The sequence below is a fragment of the Athene cunicularia genome (genome assembly GCF_003259725.1).
Source record: "Athene cunicularia isolate RWA chromosome 1 unlocalized genomic scaffold, athCun1 chr1_part1, whole genome shotgun sequence".
Classification (NCBI taxonomy): domain Eukaryota; kingdom Metazoa; phylum Chordata; class Aves; order Strigiformes; family Strigidae; genus Athene; species Athene cunicularia.
This window is the reverse complement of record NW_020799091.1, coordinates 95,232,870-95,252,972: the sequence shown is the minus strand read 5'-3', so window position 1 is coordinate 95,252,972 and position 20,103 is coordinate 95,232,870. Positions and strand designations below refer to the sequence as shown.

The 20,103-nt window shown below is 38.2% G+C and overlaps 1 protein-coding gene across 1 annotated transcript in view; it reads right to left on the bottom strand.

Moving 5' to 3' along the window:
* Window positions 1–20,103, bottom strand: part of DSCAM (DS cell adhesion molecule) — a 480,683-nt gene that overhangs the window by 391,292 nt on the left and 69,288 nt on the right. Inside the window, exons 2-3 of the mRNA XM_026868377.1 lie at window positions 6,066–6,383; window positions 2,460–2,606 (exon numbers count right to left, since the gene is read on the bottom strand). Coding sequence (XP_026724178.1) covers window positions 2,460–2,606; window positions 6,066–6,383 — 465 coding nt within the window. The remainder of the gene's footprint in view (window positions 1–2,459; window positions 2,607–6,065; window positions 6,384–20,103) is intronic.

The following is a 20,103-nucleotide window of genomic DNA, read 5'->3' as shown; positions in this document are numbered from 1 at the left end:
GCAGCACTCAAAAAAAAAAAAAACAACAGAGTAATGCATTAAATCATTACTACACAAGAGAGAGAACGGAGATTAAGAAAAAATACATCACCACTTGCATCCATCATCCCGATCCGCAGAGCTGGGGAGCCCCGGTTACAGTGAGGGTTTGGAGAACCTGTCTCGGCAAGGGAGAAATCCTACACGGTGCTTCCAAAGTCGCTGTGAGCGGGTCCAGCCTTATATACTAGAGATCAACAAGCCAGAATAGCTGGCATCTTTGTTTTGAGCAGAAAATTTCTGGTTTCATCCTCCTGTTGGATTCCACCCAAAGCCTGGCCAAGGCTCAGGGGGAGAAACCAAGGGAGTTTCTAACAAGGCCAGATACGTGGGTTCTCAGCCTTGAACAAGGCTAAACAAGGGAAGTTGGAGACATTCTCTCCTCACTCCTGATTGTATTTTGTCTAAGCTGCATCTTTCACTAGCGAGTTTACATGCTTTGTTAATGATTACACACTGTTAGCAGCTTTGGCTTGGGGCCTTTTGTTCAGGCTTCAGTACTTCAATGCTTTAGCACTTTTTACATCAGTGCAAGTGCGTTGTAATAACTTAGTGCAACACCTACTAGCACAATGGTTTTCAGTTATAAAATATACAGGATTCATCTATAGGTCAACTCTGGCTTGGGCCTGTTGTCCAAGCCTTAGCACTTCACACACTCAAATTTCAGTTTCTCAGTGACAAAAATATATGCCATATCAAAATCAAGAGGATAACTAGGAAGTGGATTTGACAAGCTTAAACTGTGCACCAATAGTATAGGACAACTGATCACCAATATATGGTCCTTAAATATCTACCAAATCCTTAAAAAGATATTTGAAATATATTTTTAAAAAAAAATAGAACACGCTTATGTAAGTAATCAATAGAACACAGAAAAATAAAATCTACAAGTCCTACAGAAACAGATATTTTCATCAATACCATGTTTGTCAGAAAGATTATTAATATACTGAGAAGTACAAAAACATTTTCACACTTTGTACAACTGTAAACAGAACAACATTCTTAAATATACTCTGCAGCAATTCAGCTCAAACTATTTTTTTCCATTCTACATTACCCTGAAACAATATATTTCAAATTTCTACACACATAAATCATTTGTACATGTAACAACAGCTGCACTGTAATATATAATTTAGATATGTAATATACTGAAAATATTTTTCCTACATATACTTTCTCCCATTAAATTCTTACAAAGTTTATGCTTTAAAACATTGCCTGAATTCCCTGTACTTCCTGAACAATGCCCCACATTTCCTCACTTTGTCAGTACATAGATTAATGCATATAACTGCTTTAGAATAAATTGTTTCACTTCAACCTGTTCAGCTTACACCCACAGTTTACCAGTGTTATCTATGAAAATATTTGAGACCGAAATGTTATGAGAGTATTGTCCTGGTTTTGACTCAGGTAGAGTTATTTTCTTCGTAATAGGTGGTGTGGTGCTGTATTTTGGATTTAGTATAAGAATAATGTTGATAACACACTGATGGGTTTAGTTGTTGCTAAGTAGTGCTTATCCTAAGTCAAGGACTTTTCAGGCTTCCCTGCTCTGCCAGTGAGGAGGTGCACAAGAAGATGGGAGGGAGCATGGCCAGGAGAGGTGACCCGAACTAGCCAATGGGATATTCCATACTATAGAACATCATGCTCAGTATATAAACTGGGCAGGGGGGTGGCTGGGGAAGGGCCAATCACTGCTCAGGGACTGGCTGGGCATCAGTCAGCAGGTGGTGAACAATTGCATTTTACGTCCTTGGGTTTTATTTCTCTCCTCTTATTATCTTCCTTTTCATAACTATTATTGTTATTATTATATTTTATTTCAATTATTGAACTGTTTTTATCTCAACCCATGAGTTTTACCTTTTTTCTGATTCTTTTCCCCACCCTGCTGGAAGCAGGGAGGAATGAATGAGCGGCTGTCTGGTACTTAGCTGCCAGCTGGGGTTAAACCATGACAGTATAAATATTGATTACATACCTCATTTAAAGATAATCAAACAAATTTAGATGGGAATTCTTCTAATCCATAAGTAACATTACTAGTGAAAAACAATTACTACCCAACACATCCTTTATGACACTCAAATTTCTTTGGCACATAGGAGTTCCTTATCAAAGTTAAAACACGAACCCGCTGCCACAGCACCAGGAAGCTGTTTTTGTGTCTGGTATAAAACAAAAAACATGTTATTTTCCCCTCAAGCATGCTAGAAAAAGCAGGGCTGTCTAAAACCTTCATGTCACACACAGTCATAGGGATGCGGCAATGCTAATGTGAAATATGTTACTGGAAGGATGACATACCATTCAGCTATAATTGACATCAGGCATTTGGGGAGAAAAAAAATAGGAACCATAGCTGCCATTGCCAATTGGAAAAGAAAGCCATAACAACCTACCTGAGACAAGCGAGACTGTGTCTTTCTCCCATGAGACAACAGTGATGTATGCCTCCACAGAGGAGGGGATAATGCACTTGAACACTGCTACATTGCCTCTCATGGCTTTCTGGTCCTCCACACGGACTGTATAGGGTTCCCGTAAAACTGAAGATAGAAGAAAAGGTTTTGTTAAACAGGTCGTAATCACACATCCCATCCATTTCTTCAGTTAGCCTTGCAAAGTTCCCCCAAGAAGGTTACTGAGGTTGTGAATTTTTTTGTCTCAGTAAATGATACAGTTTTGCAAGGTTGACTGCAAATTAATATGAAAGCATTCTCAGATCTTTTTGTTTCCTCAAAATCTGCAATTTCACCATATTTCTGTGTTCTTCCTCCACCTAATTCTGAGGGCAAGGAGAAAGACTTTTGTAAGAAATGCATATTTATGTGGGTAAACGGTGTTATGTCTTGTGTTACTCGTCTAGTTTCTCATGCCACATTTCCCATCACAAATTGTTTTCTGCTTTCTATCAAAGAGTACAAAGTACCTACAAGCACTGTGTGTGAATTAGACATCCAGAGGGTAGAAGAGAAGGTCAGCGTCATTTAGGATTTTGAAGAAGTGAGAACTGAAGGAGAAAATCGATGAAGATGACAGCCAGAGAAAAAGCAGGGTGTCTCAGAAACACAGGAATGATAGTAGGTAAGAGCTACAGTCAATTGACCAGCACTGAAAGAAATAGGTTAATGGCAAGAAAACATAAACTATGATTCAGAGTTGTGTTAAAAAGCAGCATGGGGACACTTAGATATGATTTGTTTACCATCTGGTAGAATTAATTTAATGGACAAAGATTAAAAAGAACAATTGGAGAAATCCTTCACACCAAACAAATACTGATGGAATGAGATGAAGTTGCATTGGTTAAGGAGAACAAAAAGAAGGAAAATCCTGGCACTGAAACAATTCAATGAAGAATGAGGGGTGAAAAATCCCATGAGCAACAGTTAATGGAGAACGTGGTAGAGCAGAGAAGAAAAAATGTTGTCTGCTACAAGAAGTAAATGGGCAAGACAGGAAGGACAAGCAGCAATGTACACTCTCCACAGGAACATAAGGTCAAAATGCAAAAAAGAAATCACCACAGCCAACAGAGTTACATATCTTGAGATAGTGAACAAAGTTATATATCTTGAAGTGACAAACACTTTCAATGAAAATAGGGTTGAATGTATTGGAAAATGATGTGTGTGTCTGAGGCATGTATATGCCTGAGGGTAAAAGCTATTGGGAAGAACAACCCCAGTGCAGCAGTGTAACCAAGTCAGCAATGCTGAACTGCCACATTACAGTGACATTTCTTGCCTACACATCCTGCCCACAAACATATACCAAGCTCTACCAATTACATTTAAATACATTGATTCTAGACTGAAGAGTCAGTAAATCCTTTGCAGAGTTTACAAGTGTGTTTCTATACACCATGAGCACAGGAATTTCTAAAAGTCAGCCCACTTACAATACATTTCAAGAAAAAAAGGCAGAGTACTGAAATGTAATTTTCACAAATGCAAACATCATGAATTTTTCAGGTCCAGACTATAGCAATATGACAGTTAAGAACTCTAACCAAAAGTAAATTTAATTATAAGTTAAATATTTTTTTAAAAATCAAAACAAATCCATCTATGATAAGATAGACAACACAGTTTTTTAAAAAGTCAATAATTTATTTTTAATCAAAGGTTAAGTTTCTTCAGCACTTCTCTAAGTGCTGAACTGATATTATAAGCACCTTTAATGTAGTGACTTTACAATATTGGCTGCCCTGTGATGAAGCAACCCCCTAATCATCTTCTACACTGGAGGGAATGGCACATATATCATTTTAATGAGGCTGACTTTTGTCTAATGCTTGTGTTCCAACCATCATTTACAGAAAAGGCTTGTTTAGCAGCAGTATCCTAACACACTGCTAAAGATATTTGTATTTTTTCAGGACAGTTGGCCATTTTGAAGATCTGCCCAGTTGATCATTTCAGTAAAAGCAAACACAGAAAATATATGTAGGGCACAAAAGCTGGAAAGAGATTTGTTCATTTTCTTGTTTAAAAAGTTTCCTTATTGGGGCTCCACAGATAAATCGGTTAATGCTGAGCAACGCATATAGCTGCATCCTGTCATCCATATTGTATGCTTTTACAACTAAATGAGCATCATTTCAGAGTCTTAGCTAGCAGCGTTGCAAGTTTGAGCCTCCTCTGCATCACTGCATTAGTTTAACTAAGAAACAGAAAAACTGGAAGATAATACTGGAAAAAACACTGCCCAAAAGGTGCTCAAAATTGAGACACATTAACAAATCCACAAAGGACAAAAATACTACTCTGTTCTTTCTAAATATAAATCTGCCAGACAACTTGTCCACAAATCCATTAAAGTAAAACCAAAGGCACAAAAAACTGAGTTTCAAACAAAGTTGATTACTATATATTCTTATGAATCTTTTGTTCTCAAATATTTTTGATCTGTGGACAGGTAAACATTTTCCAGAAGAAATACAGACCATGCAAACTCCACACATACATAACATGTGAACTTGCCCAATACTAGGTCACTTCTTAAGCAAGAAAACCCACTTTTCTAGACAAATTTTAATAAGACACATGAATATCATGGAAACATGTTTTTTATTCTTGCCTTCTAATTGTCTACAAACAACAAATCTCTGAATGAGAATTTATTGTTAAGAGAATACATTTTCTTATGTTAAAAGAGAGTCACAGACAAATCCACTAACTATTCACAGTTTTCCCCATATAACTTCTGTGAAGGCGTATCTCCAAAGGAAAGCAACTTCTCTTCTGAGAAAAGACTAGCATAGCTCCAACACCAACAAAGATGTTACACGGATTTGCATTAGCCAAGGGTCAGCTCCCAGACTAGCTTTTGTTTTTTTGTTTGAATATTTTCATTAACTGAAGTGGATAGACAAAACCTTCAAAAACTATGCAATCATATGTTTATATGCTGTAACAAAAGGCCTGATTTTGATCCCACTCTAATTCTCCCAAGTCTGCACACAGTCAGTATAGAAACCAGACACAAAATCATTATGCTCATTTGAATCTTTTAGCTTAAAGAGAAAGCACTGCCTACAGACCAACATCAGTTGCTGACCTGTTACACAGGACACAAGTTTCTCTCTCAAATCAAAGCACAACTGAATACAAGCAAACGAGAAGGGATGTGATTAGGCAAACATTCCTCTTTTCTTCCAGTCCCTATACAAAATCCAAAGACTACATCTCTTTCTCTCACAGTTCTTTAATGAGTAAGCATGGAATGATTAATTATGTCATTATCAGTTAATTTTTACTTATACTTGTACAGAAACTCAACTGATTATGATCTTTGGAAAACTAACTTTTCACCAACAAAATAGATCAAATCAGGAACAGAGGGAAGAATCTCCTATTTTAGTTAATATTGTGAAGAGTTCAGAGGTTACACTTCTGGCCAACCTCCTTTGATTCCCAGCTGCTGCTACTCTTTGTCTGAAACACCCTCATAGTTTCCTCCATCCTCAAGCCCATGTGAACCCAGTAAAAGGCAGTACTTACCAGCCTTAATGTGAACATCCTGACTTCTGATTTTCCCTGAAGGATTTTCAGCTGTGCAATAGTAAGTGTTATCATGGATTAAGTTATTAAAGCTTGAAGGAGGGAAGGGGAAAATTTGGAGAGTGCCATTGGGGTGGACGTGGCGGATCCCTGGGACATCGTAGATCTCCTCGCCCGTTGCTAGGTACCATCTGAGCGTCACAGGGGGGATCCCTGCTGCTGGACAGGGTACCAGTGTCCCTGTGGTGCTAGCAAACACTACCTCTTGCAGAGATGCATTGACAAAATATAGACTGGCGTGTAGATCTTCACTGAAAACTGCAAGACAAAAAAGAAAAAGAACAGACCTTGAAAATCCAAGAAATTTCAGCTACACACAAACCAATTTGACTTACATGCCACAAAATCAAACACCATGCCTAGGGAAAGTAATCAAAACATCTGGATCTAATGAAAGTTCTAATAAAATGTTTCTCATTTCAGAAGAAAATGTAACCAGATTAACACGCTAAGTGGTTTACATCCAAAAGTAAAACGCAAAATCCCTTTCTTAGTAGTGTAAATTGAAAGAGATCTGAGCACTTTTGCATTTGCTGATGCCATGTTCTTTGTAAAGACAGCAAAAATGCAGCAGTAATCTACTTCCATGAAATTTCTAGCAACTAGATTTCTGCCTGGAACACAGGCAGTTTCTGTTAGCACTATATAGTTATTTTTACCATTTTTCCATGGCAAAATGATTTATAAAGTAATAAAAAAAACTGAGTAAACAATGGAAAAAATCCCCATAATTCCATAGTAATAATACATACCTATGCTTAATACAGATATAACTTACTAAACACATTATATAATTTGATCAGGTTTTTCTAACAAAGACCTATAAACCTAGGTACGAAGCACTCTCATGGTAAACTTGGTTCTGCCATCCATGTGACTGTAGTCCCCCTCCCAACATTAAACCACAGATTCTATGACACTGAAAAAAGTCAGTATTCGTCAGAGCACAAGATTAGCCCTCATTCTTCTGAACGTTTCTGCCATGGGCTATTCAGCTGTTACCCAGAGGGCCTGAAGGCTCCAGGTGGCTTGAAGGTTTCCCAACATTTCATCAAAAATACCTTCTTAACCCACTCTGTCTGAGAGCATATCAGCATAAGGCATAATTTTTCCTTTCCAGTAAAGGGAAACCAATACCATCACTCTGCTGTACATTTGCATACACTGCTCGCTTGTAAAAAATTGCCAATTTTGCTTGACATGAACACAGGAACTTGCATATTTCACTATATCCTGAATGCAGTAGATTCTGACATGATTTTCTAAAGCAAGTCTGGTGAGGAGTAAATTTCTGAAAAGGACACCATAGTGCATGAGGCCCAAGTGAGCACTGATGAGACAGATTTCAGGGTTAGCCTTCATTTGCACTAGATGGCTGCTGTTGTCCTGCAGAAGTAACTTGCAATCCCAATGCAAAGTCATCAAATGCTGTGTCTACCTCTGCCACGTAGCCTTATGGTAACATGAAGCACAAACTGGACTATTTTTTCCTTCTCTCTTTTAACACCTTGAGAGATACAAAGTGGGAAGATATTGTCTTCCAAATATCATTTCTGGTATTGACCATCAGGAGAGACCACCTCAAAAGAGAGCAGGATTAGCTCTGGGAATCCCTATAAAGAAAAAATTAAGAGACACGCTCTTAAAGCAATAGGGAAAGGCATCTGGCATCCAGGAGGCAGCCAGATAAATGGGCATCACAGAGCAGGATGAAAGGCACTTGAACATTCAGAAACAAAAAATTTCAAGCACTGGAGCTGACAAATCCCTGCATATAGATGATACAGGTACTAGTACAGAATAAAGTCCCTTGGAAGAAACAAATTCTTCCTAGTTGGTGCAGCCCTAGGAGAAACTTGAGTATCTGGAAAGCAAAAATAGGCATAACAGGACTAAGCACAGCAAGAAGCAGGGCTGAGTAAGATAGTGTCCCTTCTACGTAATCACATTTCTAGTTATAGTCATACGATAACATAATAGAGAACTAAAAGAAAAAATATTTGGCATTGTTCATCTGCTGTACAAGCTATTCTCTACAAATACAAGCAAAACAATCAACAGGGCATTTTAATTTCTATTGGCCACCAAGATTTTCACATAGAAGTAATAAATACAGTTCACATTTGACAACTTTTATTATGCTATAAAGCTTCTTAACAGACATTCATGTAAAAACGGTAGATTTGCTGGCTGAGAATAAAGAGGTGAATACAAAATTGCAAATGCCACAAAAAATACAGAATATCAAGAACTATGTTTGACACTTCCATAGAATCTAACTTTCTAATCAAAATGCAGCACAGCTGAACTAGAGACTCATACTAGCAGCACATAACAATGAATTTTTCCAGCTGCTTTGTATCCCCTGTAGAAGCTTTCACTACTTTTGACAAACTTTCCATCCATCAGCCTATACAATAGTGCTTCATTTTGAAACAGCATCTGGTACACATTCATCTTAATGGCAGACACAAATACACCAAGATCCCTGGAAAATAATTGCAGTGCTACAATACGCACGCATATACACAACGCTGACAATCCAGATGTGTTTTGCGGTGGAAAACAATGTGTAAGCTACTTGGTTACATTCAACAACAAAAATGAGATTTCTCTGCAAAGTTCCATAGGAAGAAAGGAATTAGCTGAATAACAGAACAAGTGATATATCAAACCTAACCGAAACTGAGACAAGTCAAAGATGATATGTAATTATATGTTACTTAATGGTAAAATGCTATCCAACTAAACACCGTATTTTACAGTGAGCGTAAGTAAGCTCAGACTAAAAATTGCAAGGGGGGCAGTAGGGAAAGTTGATGAAAGTTACAGATATAAAACAGTAAAGAGAAATACCTGGGGGGGGGGAAGTAAGAATACAAGAGGGGGGATCAGCGGGATTCTACAAACTGCCTAAACGCTATTCTGAAAACAAGGTTTTTGAAGTATTTTGTCTCCAGAACAATGGCTACAATTGCAAGGGCCCAAGCAAACAGGTTCAGGCCTGCCCCCACCACCTGCTCTGCAGGAATGAACCTCTACAAGGCCTCTAAGCCAGAACTGAAATGGCTTGCCATTGAGTCCAACTACACTTGGCCTGGACAGAGATAACATCAGCATTTTCAAAGAGGTGACATCAGTTAGCAGTCCAAGGGAAGGAAAGTCAAAGATTCCTCCTCAGTAAGGTTTATTTATTACCAAAACCAATAATACTTGAGGGAAATGGGAGGGAGGCTGAACCTCAGCAGTGCTCAGTGGACGCTGCAACTGAAATGACAAGGTGACAAACAGTATGCACCTTCAAGCACTTCAGGGCAAGGAGGCAAAGACCTATGCCCTTAACTGTGTGGTTGAAGGAGCACATAAACTGCTTATCAGCTGAACAGACACAGGACAAGAGACACTTCTTGAGTCTCAGGTTAAACAGATACCATTATCTTAATCATACAATCAGCATGGGAAAGGATAGATGGATGCATTTTTTGTAACTTTAGTCGAAATTCCTTAGACTCAACTATTTGAAGCGATAAGGTGAACTGACAAAGCCAAGGAAATTTCTCCTGCTTTTCAGGGGAGACAGCACTGCCATGTCATTCCTAGCAAAGTGCTGAATATGTCAGCCAAATACAAAATTTCTTTTAGCAGTTGAGAAATCTCCTTTCAAGCAAACTGGCTTATCTCATGACAAGCTGGTCAGCTGGGCTGCAAATCGGTCATACTCGGAAACAGAAAGTGAGACTAAGTACTGTATAGCCAGTCTGGGTAGATGTAACCAGACTGGACAGAGATAGGTATAAAGATCTAGGTGGTGCTTTGCATTTTCTATACCTGTACCTATTGGCATAGATAAGACTAACCACTTTTTAGTTTGTATAGAGGTGACCTTTACACTCTATGGCATGTCACTCCTTCCTCCAGGTCTCCAGGGTGCTGCAGCTCCTACATACATACATGCTGTGCACTTGAAGGTCTTCTATAAGGGCCTAGAAAACAATACTTCTGCTATTACTGCCTATAAGGGTATCATTTGTCAAGTCTTCATTGTATTTTACACAAGACAAGACAGGCTGAAACTGATGCTTTGCAATCCTCCTTTTTAACGGGTAGAAAGAGGCGTCACTAAGACATAAGAAAGATGCTACATTTAAACTCCCATACTGGATCAGGCTTGGGTTCTCTCTGTGTATGATCTCGTCCTGGAGGGATCAGCATCAGCTGCAACAAACAGGTGAACGAAGACATGAAAAAGGAAACCCTGAAGCTATCTGTCCAAGGGAGATCATCCTCTTCCCTTCCTCCACCATTCTCTATGTCCCCCTTCAGACTGGTTCACCTTTAAGAACTTTTACCATAATGATGCCAAAAGTGAAAACTTCCATGGAGTTTATGTGTAACATAAGAAAAATTTCAACTGTTCAACTCTGTGCTAGAATGCAAAGCAGAGGCTTGGTGTTGTGCATTTCCTTTTCATCATGTTCTCTTTCATAGTTCAATAAATTAACACATCTGTGATTTTTGAAGCTAGCTTTTTGTGCTTCACATTTTCCAAAACCCTCTTTCCATACTGTGCAATTGACCACTTAAAGCCACAGTTTTCTCTTCAGTTCTTGAAAGAACTGAAATGCCTTTGGGCAACAGACAACTCAACATGTTCAAAAATATTAATAAAATGTCTCTGAACAATTAATTGATACTTATATTGAAATTACCTTCCCTGTCCTTTTCAAAGGCTAAATACTATTCCTGTAATGCTTATGCAAGGGGAAAGTTTGGTCCTAAATGAATAACAATTCCAAAACAAAAGAAAAATTATTTCTCATTCCTTTGATTAATCAAATACAGCATGACATATTTATATAGATAAAAGATATGAATCAAAACAAAAGTCTGGAGCAAAGAGATCACTGAAATTATTTTTTTTTAAAAAATAAAAATCAAAGTAGAAAAGATAAATTATGTAATTAAGTGGTTGACTGCTCTCCTGCACTACAGCAGGTTTATAGCAACAGACTTAACTGTCTTACAGTGGAACGTCATGTTTGCCACAGCACTGGACATTAATTTTTTCTCTCCTTTTCTGTTCAGTGATGTTATGATTGATGAACTGGGCAACAATCAAGTATTTTCTTTAGATTTAATAGATCACACCTTAAAGTTTGAGAATTTCTCACTGTTAAATACCACAATGTAAACACAAGGAACCTACAGGCAAACTCAAGGAGTATAATAAAAATATAAAAAATAAAAATAAAAAAGGACAGCATAGAATAAAGTCTAAACTTTGTCTCTGTTGGAAATCAGTGACTTGCAAATACCCTTTTTTCAGGAAGCTTCTTCCTGGTGCTGATTCTTGCAGTCTGCTCTTGGAATGGTAGACGCCTGAGACCCCTTTGTAACAGGATGGAATAACACTCCAGCAAAAGCTGACAGTTGGGAAAATTTACTGCAGGAGTCTTCTCAGACACATAAAGCAGGTGCAAAGCAGGATGAGACACAGTCCCTTGAGCAGTTAAATGACTAGGAACACAGGTAGTCTCATCAACGCATCAAGCTCCAATCAAAGTTTAAGAAAACCGAGAAAATGTCAACAGTCTGTGTACCTTCTGGAAGATGCCTTTTCCTAAGACACTGCAGGTATTCTGCCTAGATTAGAAGAGCTGTTTCTCTGAACCTTCTGCACAGCTAATGTAGGATGACAAACCCAGTATAAAGGCAGTTTATACTCCACTTTGGTGGGGCAAATCACTCACTTGGTCCTTCATCTCCACCAGTTAGAGAGAGGCGAGGACAACTTTTCATCCTTCTTCAAGACCTCAGTTAACTGGAGAAGGCTAGCACAACTGCCCCAGGATTTTTAGCTTCTAGGTGGATGTTTGTGTGTGCATTTACGGGTCCTTCTACTGTGAGTCCAGTCTGTCTGGCACACGCACTAGCCTAAAAGCATCACACCTTTTGCCAGACCTCACACCAGCAATTTCACAATACATCTCCAGGTTTCAGAAAATTTAAAAACAAGGTCTTTTTTTTGTGGTTTTGCTTTTGTTTTGCTGAGGGAGGTGGCACATAAAAAGCAATAGTAGAATTACAGCAAAAAAGATGAAGATGTTCCCCTTCACTCCCAAAAGGGTGGGTGGAGAGGCAGGAAAGAGAGATTATCTGCCAAAATGGAAGGAAAAGGAAGAAGCAGCTAACAGGACTAGTGGAAGTCAGAAGGATGCTAACACCCAAGGAAAGATTTTTAAAGGATCTCCTCAGGATCCCATATCTCATGAGATATCTGGTATCAGCGAGGCAGCTCCTTTTTCACTGGCCTGAAATCAGAGTAGGAAGCAGGCAAGAAGACATAATCTTGATCGTAACCCTTAAAAAAATACAGCTATTAGGTAGAGTTTATCCTTCCTTTGAATGCCTCTGCATCTTTTTTATTTAAAGCCAAGAAAACAGTATGAACATCTACAGAAGACTATTCCACTTGGCATTGCTAAAGTATGCATTTGCTTTTCAGAGGTTGAACTTCTCTGTGAAGTTTTGGGACATAAATATAACAAGATAATTGAGAAATTTAAAGAACAGATTATAGGCCCCATTTTCCATGTGGTCAGTGAAAAATATTGAGATCCTCATAACCAGAGGAAAATAAAATAATAATTATTCACTGTAAAAGACAAATATTTTGTAAGACAATTTAATGGCATGAATGTAAAAAGAAATAAAAACACCCACCCAAAATATTTGTAAGAAACTGAGAAACTGGCTGAAGACATCTAATCAGTATATCATGTTTAAGCAAACTGAATTAACAGGATCATACTACAGGTCAATTACCCTGTTGACATCCAAACAGTATAGTGTGCTAGGATAATCTTTTTTGCATAAATACACACAGAGAACTGATTTTCAAACCAGTAGAAGAAGTATTACAAATGCAATCACAAAGATGCAGATTAGTTGATGCAGAACGCTGTCAGAGAAAGACAGTCTGGGTGGGTGGTAGGGTGCAACGCTAGTGAGCTATGTCACTATTCAGCATGATTCTTCCCCCCTAAGATTTCATAATGTATCACCATGACTGAGATTTAAAAAAAATAAAAACAAAACAACAACACCAAAAACAAAAAAACAAACAAACAAAAAAAAAAGTCTAGATAGGCCTTTTCTCCTTTCCTCTAATACATCTTCCCTCTCCAAAGTAAAAAAAAAACCAAAACAAAACAAAAAACCTCTTATTGTAAAAGAAGAAAAAACTGAGTCGACACCTACAAACAATAACTGTTATTGCCACACAATTAAGTAACAGGCTATGCAAAGTGACCTAGAGATATAACTTCAGCTATTGTGAGAAGATCAGAGTGATGAGGCATTACAATAATCCATCTGTGATCATGTCTCCCTCTAGGGGTTTTACTTAATGACTAACATATAATGTTGATAAATATTATACGTTTTATTAGAGTAAGGGTAAACCAAATGCCCTTTTACAATTTTGGCTTTGATTCTGACTCCAGACAAGAATTTCATATGCACCTTTAAATCAATAAAGATTGAATATTCCTCACTATTTGAGGGGAGGGAGGGTAAAAATTCACACAAGGAGTAAGTCTCAGTTGGAGGCAAGACAGACATCTTCAAGAACAGGGAACAGGAATACAGCACTGGATAAAGATGCTCTGATCAGACTCCAAAGTAAATCTTACTAAAAGGAACAAAAAGAACAAAGAAAAGAGCAAACAACACTAAAGAAAAATGTTGAGAGAATGCTAAAATCAACACAAAATAGCTTTAAGATGGAAAACGAAATCAATTTCACAAACTGATTTGACATTATAAATACAATTAACAAAGAAATTAGCATATTAAATTACTACACTAGTAAAAATGAATACAAAAGCACCAATGAACCACCACCACGACAGTTTTAAGTCAAGTCAACAAAGGTGTCAAGGGAAAAACTTTTGCTTGCTATCAACCAGTTTGATCTCCTTGATCAATATTAATTTCCTGTAAATTGTCTAGAAAAGCAGAAAAAAAACAAACAAAAAAAACAAAACAAAACAAAAAAAAACAACCACAATTTTTTGTCTACTGTTGTCATCTCCTGCAAAAAGAAAGGTAACTGCACTGGTTGGGCCACAGGTGTTCATGAGAACTATGGAGAGAAAAACCTTTTTTTGTTTCCCCCAGAAGAATATATCTTCCAGTAGCAAGTGCTAAAGCATCCATTGCTCTGACAACACAAAATTTTCTGATTCTTCTTTACAGGGGCCTCCTAAACACTGAACAAGCAGAAGTTTGAAGAATCTTTTTCAGCAATTTTTCAATTAGAAAATGCTACCTTGTCCAAACGTGAGCTTTGCATGGGTGAGCTGTCAGTCAATGTTGACAGGCTGACCTGCTAGGCTTGAGACCCAGTGTACCTCAGAGCAGCACTCTGAAACCCAGGGTCTCTGAATTTGACCAAAACACTCCATATTTTCTCTTTGTGGTGACTACCAGAGCCCCTGAAGAAACCAGATGACAAAGTGAAACTTGACCGCTCCCTGCCAGGCATTCCTCCCTGTCTGGCATCCAGGCATAGTGGCAGAGGGTGCCTCAGGAGAGAGGCAACAGGGAAGACAGTGTCTGGAAATAAGGAGATGAGGGGCCACTGCAGGCAGAGGCCTTCCCTCCACACCTGGACCTCCTCCTCCTCCCACCTACTGAAGGGAGAGTGTAAGGGAACAAGAAACGGTTGACAATACAGCTGGAATGGACAGCCTGGAGGAAGCCTGGAACAGGCCCGTTATCAGTTATTTATGTCTTCCTCATACAAAGAAAGGCTCTCAGGGAATCAGGAGAGTGTTAATTTGCAAAATGTAACATTCCAAAATTGTCCTCATGTAAATTGTTATGATTGCTACTGAAGTACAAAGCCATGAGGAAAAAAAAAAATCAAAATAACATAGTCTACAACAAGGATGGATGAGCTGGTTAGTTTTTGCGGTTTTAATGTATATGATTGAGTAATTGGTATCATTCAGAAAGCCAAAATTCTTTCCGCAGTATATAATCTCCCAATGCAGAACTGCTTCCATGTAGTGTGTTGTATAATGGTAGCCAAGTATTTTAGGGCCAAACAGCATAAAATTATAGCATGTCCACCAAAAGGAACAAAAAAATAAATTATGCTTTTTCAGATTGCTACTCTGATTCAATGTGCCAGCACTCAACCTTTTATTCCAAAGGGGTATTCATTTGAATTGGTTTCAAAATCAGAACTGCTAATGAGGATAATTAAATATACAATTGTTTTTGCTTACAAAAATGATCACTACAGAAAAAAAAAAATCACAAAGTGTTTTATTATCATTCTCACAGGACAGAAACTTCCATTAAACCAAAGCAGGCTGCCACAATTAAAAGAAAAGGTCCCTAGGTCAAACCATAAAAAGAAGCAGAACTCACAAACAAGTTGCATCTCTGGAAGGGGGAGAAGTGTGGGGTTTGGTGGAGTGCACTGTAGAGACCTGAATGCACAGACAAATGCTGAGTGGCAAATGCAATAGGTGCAAGTGACAGAAGCCTTTAATCAGCTAAAAAGGAATAATGGAGTAATCCGTTTGTCCTTACTTTTAATTGTGTGTTCAATAACAGATTGAATGAGAGGGTAGATATTCATGTGGGATAGGCATCCCAGTTTGGGCTGCCAGCTACCAGAGTAAGATGTGTAAGTAAAATTCTTCACTCTTATTTAAGCAAATAAAGAAAATGTGCATTTTACTTCTTGAAGCAAGAGCCAATGCATAACCTCAACTCCACTCATTCCTATTCTAAAGAACAGATCGTGAGAAAACCAAAACCAACCAGAACAAAATAAGAGATTTGGATTTGTTTTGAATCACAAAAATATTTTATGAGCAACAGAAATAAAGGTAACTAGCTGTGTCACAGAGTTGTGAAAAACTGAATTAATCAATATTTGTATAGCTTTTCTTCCGACTGATTTACAAAATTATCACTTTTTCCATAAACAGAGTTATTATTCACAAGGATTCACTGGCTGAGATCTAATAGCTTTCAGGCTGAGGCTTGTCTGCAAATGCTGCAGCTCACCTAATACTTCCTTCAAGTGTCCTGCTGGCCACCCACATCATGTCCTATAAGGACAATGGAGTTTTAAAACTAAACAGCAAAGGCTAGCATCAGAAAAGAGTCAAAATTAAAAAAAAAAAAAAATAAATCTTCCACACAAAGATGAAAGTAGAACAGGTCAATATTTTCAGTGAAAGTAGTAAGTGGCAAGATGCTTCACAAAATTTTATCAGGGTATATTTACACCAAAGCAGACAGCTACAGATGAGTCCCACAGTCTGGTCATTTCTGTTATCCTTCCACATCCCAGATGAATGCTCTAATACTCATGCAAGCCAGAACCTGCAAGATCTCTCATCTGGATGCAGAAACCAGCCAGGACACCCTTCTGGGATGGATTCTTAGTCTCTGATTTTTCACATGAGTGACCTCCACTTGCTGTAAGTGAGCCCTACTGCCAGAGTTAGCCTCCCACCAGACCAAGTAAGCCTTCCAACCACCAAACTATAGGAAACTAGAGAAGAAAAAAAAGCCAAAATAGCAAGAGATTTGTAAACCCCAACCTCTCAGTTCTGTTATTCCACATCACAGTTATTACTGAGTATCCTCAAAAGTGGCCCACAAAAGCTAAGTCAGCTAATTCCTCTCATGCCCTCAAGAAGCCTTAAGGAGCTCTCAATTGTAATGATTACAAGTTCAGCAAGCTCTTGCATCTACAACATGGAAGCAATCTTTGTTATCACTGCTGAAAGTTGTCTCTGTTACAAGTTTCTGTAAAACCAAAGCAGGGTTGAACAAATACCACAGAAAGCTCTATCCCAAAAAATATGAGAGGAGGGAAAGAAGGAAGAAAACAGAGGGAAAGATCTGGATGACGCCCAGCTGTATCCCACTCCGCCTCTGTGCTCACCCACTTGGGGGGAAAATTATGTTCTCCTTGGATGGACTCACCATTGGGAGAAACCATATTGCCCTGAAAGAAAGATAAGAATGGAGGTCTGGGGTTTGGCTGAGCCTACAGAGCTTCTCTACCCAGACACCATCAGTAAGCTCATCCAGGAAGTACAAGAATCTGAAACACATGCTGACAGACATCTGCATATGAAGCACAAGAGTTTACTGTAAGAAGTCATAATGAAACATTGCTAAATACCTTGGCATTAAAAGAAAATGCAGAAAGAATTAGGTCAACGCTTTGGTGGTACACTGTTTCCAACACAGACACCATTTTGCTTACCTGTTAGTCCCTGCTAAAGGAAAATACAAAACCTGCTCACCAGGGCCATGAAGATAAGCAGAGCATGAGGATAAGCAAAGCTACCTCTGCAACACTGTCTGAAAAACAAAGTTATTCCAGACACTACTAAAGAGACTAGTAGTACTGAACTGTACTGTATTTCCTAATTAGAAAATGATGAACAAAACCTGTAGTCTTAACTGTCCCAAGTCACCACCATCCCCACTAGCACGTCAAGGACAAAATGTAATGTTAGTGTGGTGCATCATTTGCATCACACATCATACAATATTGTGGTATAAAAGCATTTCCATTCAGAAAGCATATATTTACTGTCCCCCACCTCCCCTCCATGGTTCTTTCCCTTTCATCTCAAGCTTAACTGCAAGTGATTTAACCAAGAAAGAGTCTACATTCCACAAGTCTGCAGAAGCAGAACAAGTCAAGACAACTGAAAATGCAGAAATAGGAAGAAAAAAAAAAATCCTGAGTCACAGGCAAGACAGTACATACCCTTGCAAATGACTCTGAAGGAAATAAACCTCTGGGCTCGGTGGAGCAAACCCTTGCCTGTATTAGAAACCCCTTCAAGAGCACGGCCACTTGATATTTGGATTTCCTGGTCTGCTGTACATTTTCAAACCACTGTGAACATGCAGCACATCTTAAACATTTTGCCACACTAACGCTACTTCACAACTGTGCTAGATTTTTCCACCCACAGGGACAAGTTCTCAATGTGACTGTATTCTTTCTGACAGTCTGCCTGTCATATTAGATAATGCTGGCTTGGGCTGAGTCACAGCAACAGCCCAACTGCAGAACAAGAGCAGCCCTTCCCGTGTGCCACACACAGCACCAGCAGAGGATCAGGGAGTCGAGAGGGCACAGATGTCTGTCTTGCTCAAGGGATGGTTCTCAAGTAATGCAGTGTTCAAAAAAAGGGGAGGAAAGGAGGGGCAGCAGGGAACAACACAAGAAAACACGTAACAATTACTTTTGGTCAGCACAAACAGTCAATACCAATAGATCTATGCAGATAGTCTCATTTCCACAAAGCAAATAGAAGTTGTACATAACACTGACTATTTTAATAATGAAATGGCTGAAAGGTTCCTGAAGTGATTTGGCCCTAGTAAGCATCAGAATAAAACCAGTACTTATGTAGGCACTAAGTAGCTCAAACACTACAACACAACAAAGCATAATGAAGAAAAGCATTGGTAGTACTTGGTTATTGCTTGCATTTTTTCTTAAACTCCTTCGATGATCACCATGATGTACTAACTTTTGTTTAGATCTCACATGAAATGAAAACAAAACACACTGGCATTCATCTCTACAGCTATAGAAAATGAGAGCTATGACAAATTACTGCAACCTTAACAAAACCACCAAAACCAAAACTAGATTTTCATTTTACCTATCACTTGGAAAGTAGGAAAGGGAGGAAAAAAAAAAAGAAGCAAGAAAAAAAGCAGATCTGAAATAAATTTTTAGGATTTAATTTTGTTTCTTAACAAAAATCAAATTATAATTTATGGAATGCTCAGTATTTGAACAACTGCAGTCTAGTACTCTATCATGGGTTTACTATACAATTCATCCAGTATAGCATGCACAGAAAATATTAGTGTTTCAGAATACACACAATCCATTACATTTCTTTTACTCAATAAGAGGTAAAATCTCAGAAAGTTAGGTTTTACGGGAGGAAGAAAGGTTTTAAGAAGAAGTTAAACACATCTAAAATACATTTAAATAACATCTCTCAATTTTTGTATAACATTGAAAATGGGGAAGAGATCCTACCAACATAAAAAAAAAAAAAAAAAGAGTATGTTAACATGCTGAATGATCCCAAGATAACACTCAGAGTTTGGAAATGGCAAGTTTAGCATGGTAATCAGTTGGGGAATAGAAATACCTATGAAAATATAATGAAGATGGCTACAGAATGAGCATATAGTACACATTTACATTTTAGGTACTCTTGATAAAATACAAGACTAGGTTGCCTTGAAGGCCTCTTTGTTTACCTGAAAAATAAACACATGAAATGCTGAGCTGTGACTTGCAAATTCCTGGGTCCTGTTTTAGTCCCTCATCAGGCTTCCTGTATCACATCAAGGCAATCACAAGCCTCAAAGCCCAGTTTTCTTTGAAACTTCAGTGAAATCTGAACACTGAAATACCAGTAACAATTTGTGCTTGGTCCTTTCCTGTGCTTTCCAGGGATTTAAAATATAAATAATAACATATCACTTCCTCTCTCAAGTGTGATGCGAAAAAAACCCCTTGCGCCTTCTTTGCAGCAGATCACCTAGGTTTTATAAAACATCATTAGATAAAGTAATGTGCACCACAGCTGAACTTACAAACACCTACCAGTCCACTATGTGATTTTAATGTCTTTATATTGTGGACTCAGCTTTCCTAAGTATTTATCTTCTTCAGTTATGTACAATAAAACAGCTGGTCTACAGAAGCTTTTTAATAAATGTATCCAAAGGTATAGTGAGTAGTATCAGCGATCTACAGTTGAGGGACTGACCCAACTGAAATATTGTTTAAAACTTACACTACAAAAGTAACAGCAATATGTATCTCTCACTACATTGTTGTGAGTTCAGTCTAAACAAATCTGTTCTCTTCCAGCTTCCCCAGCAGAAT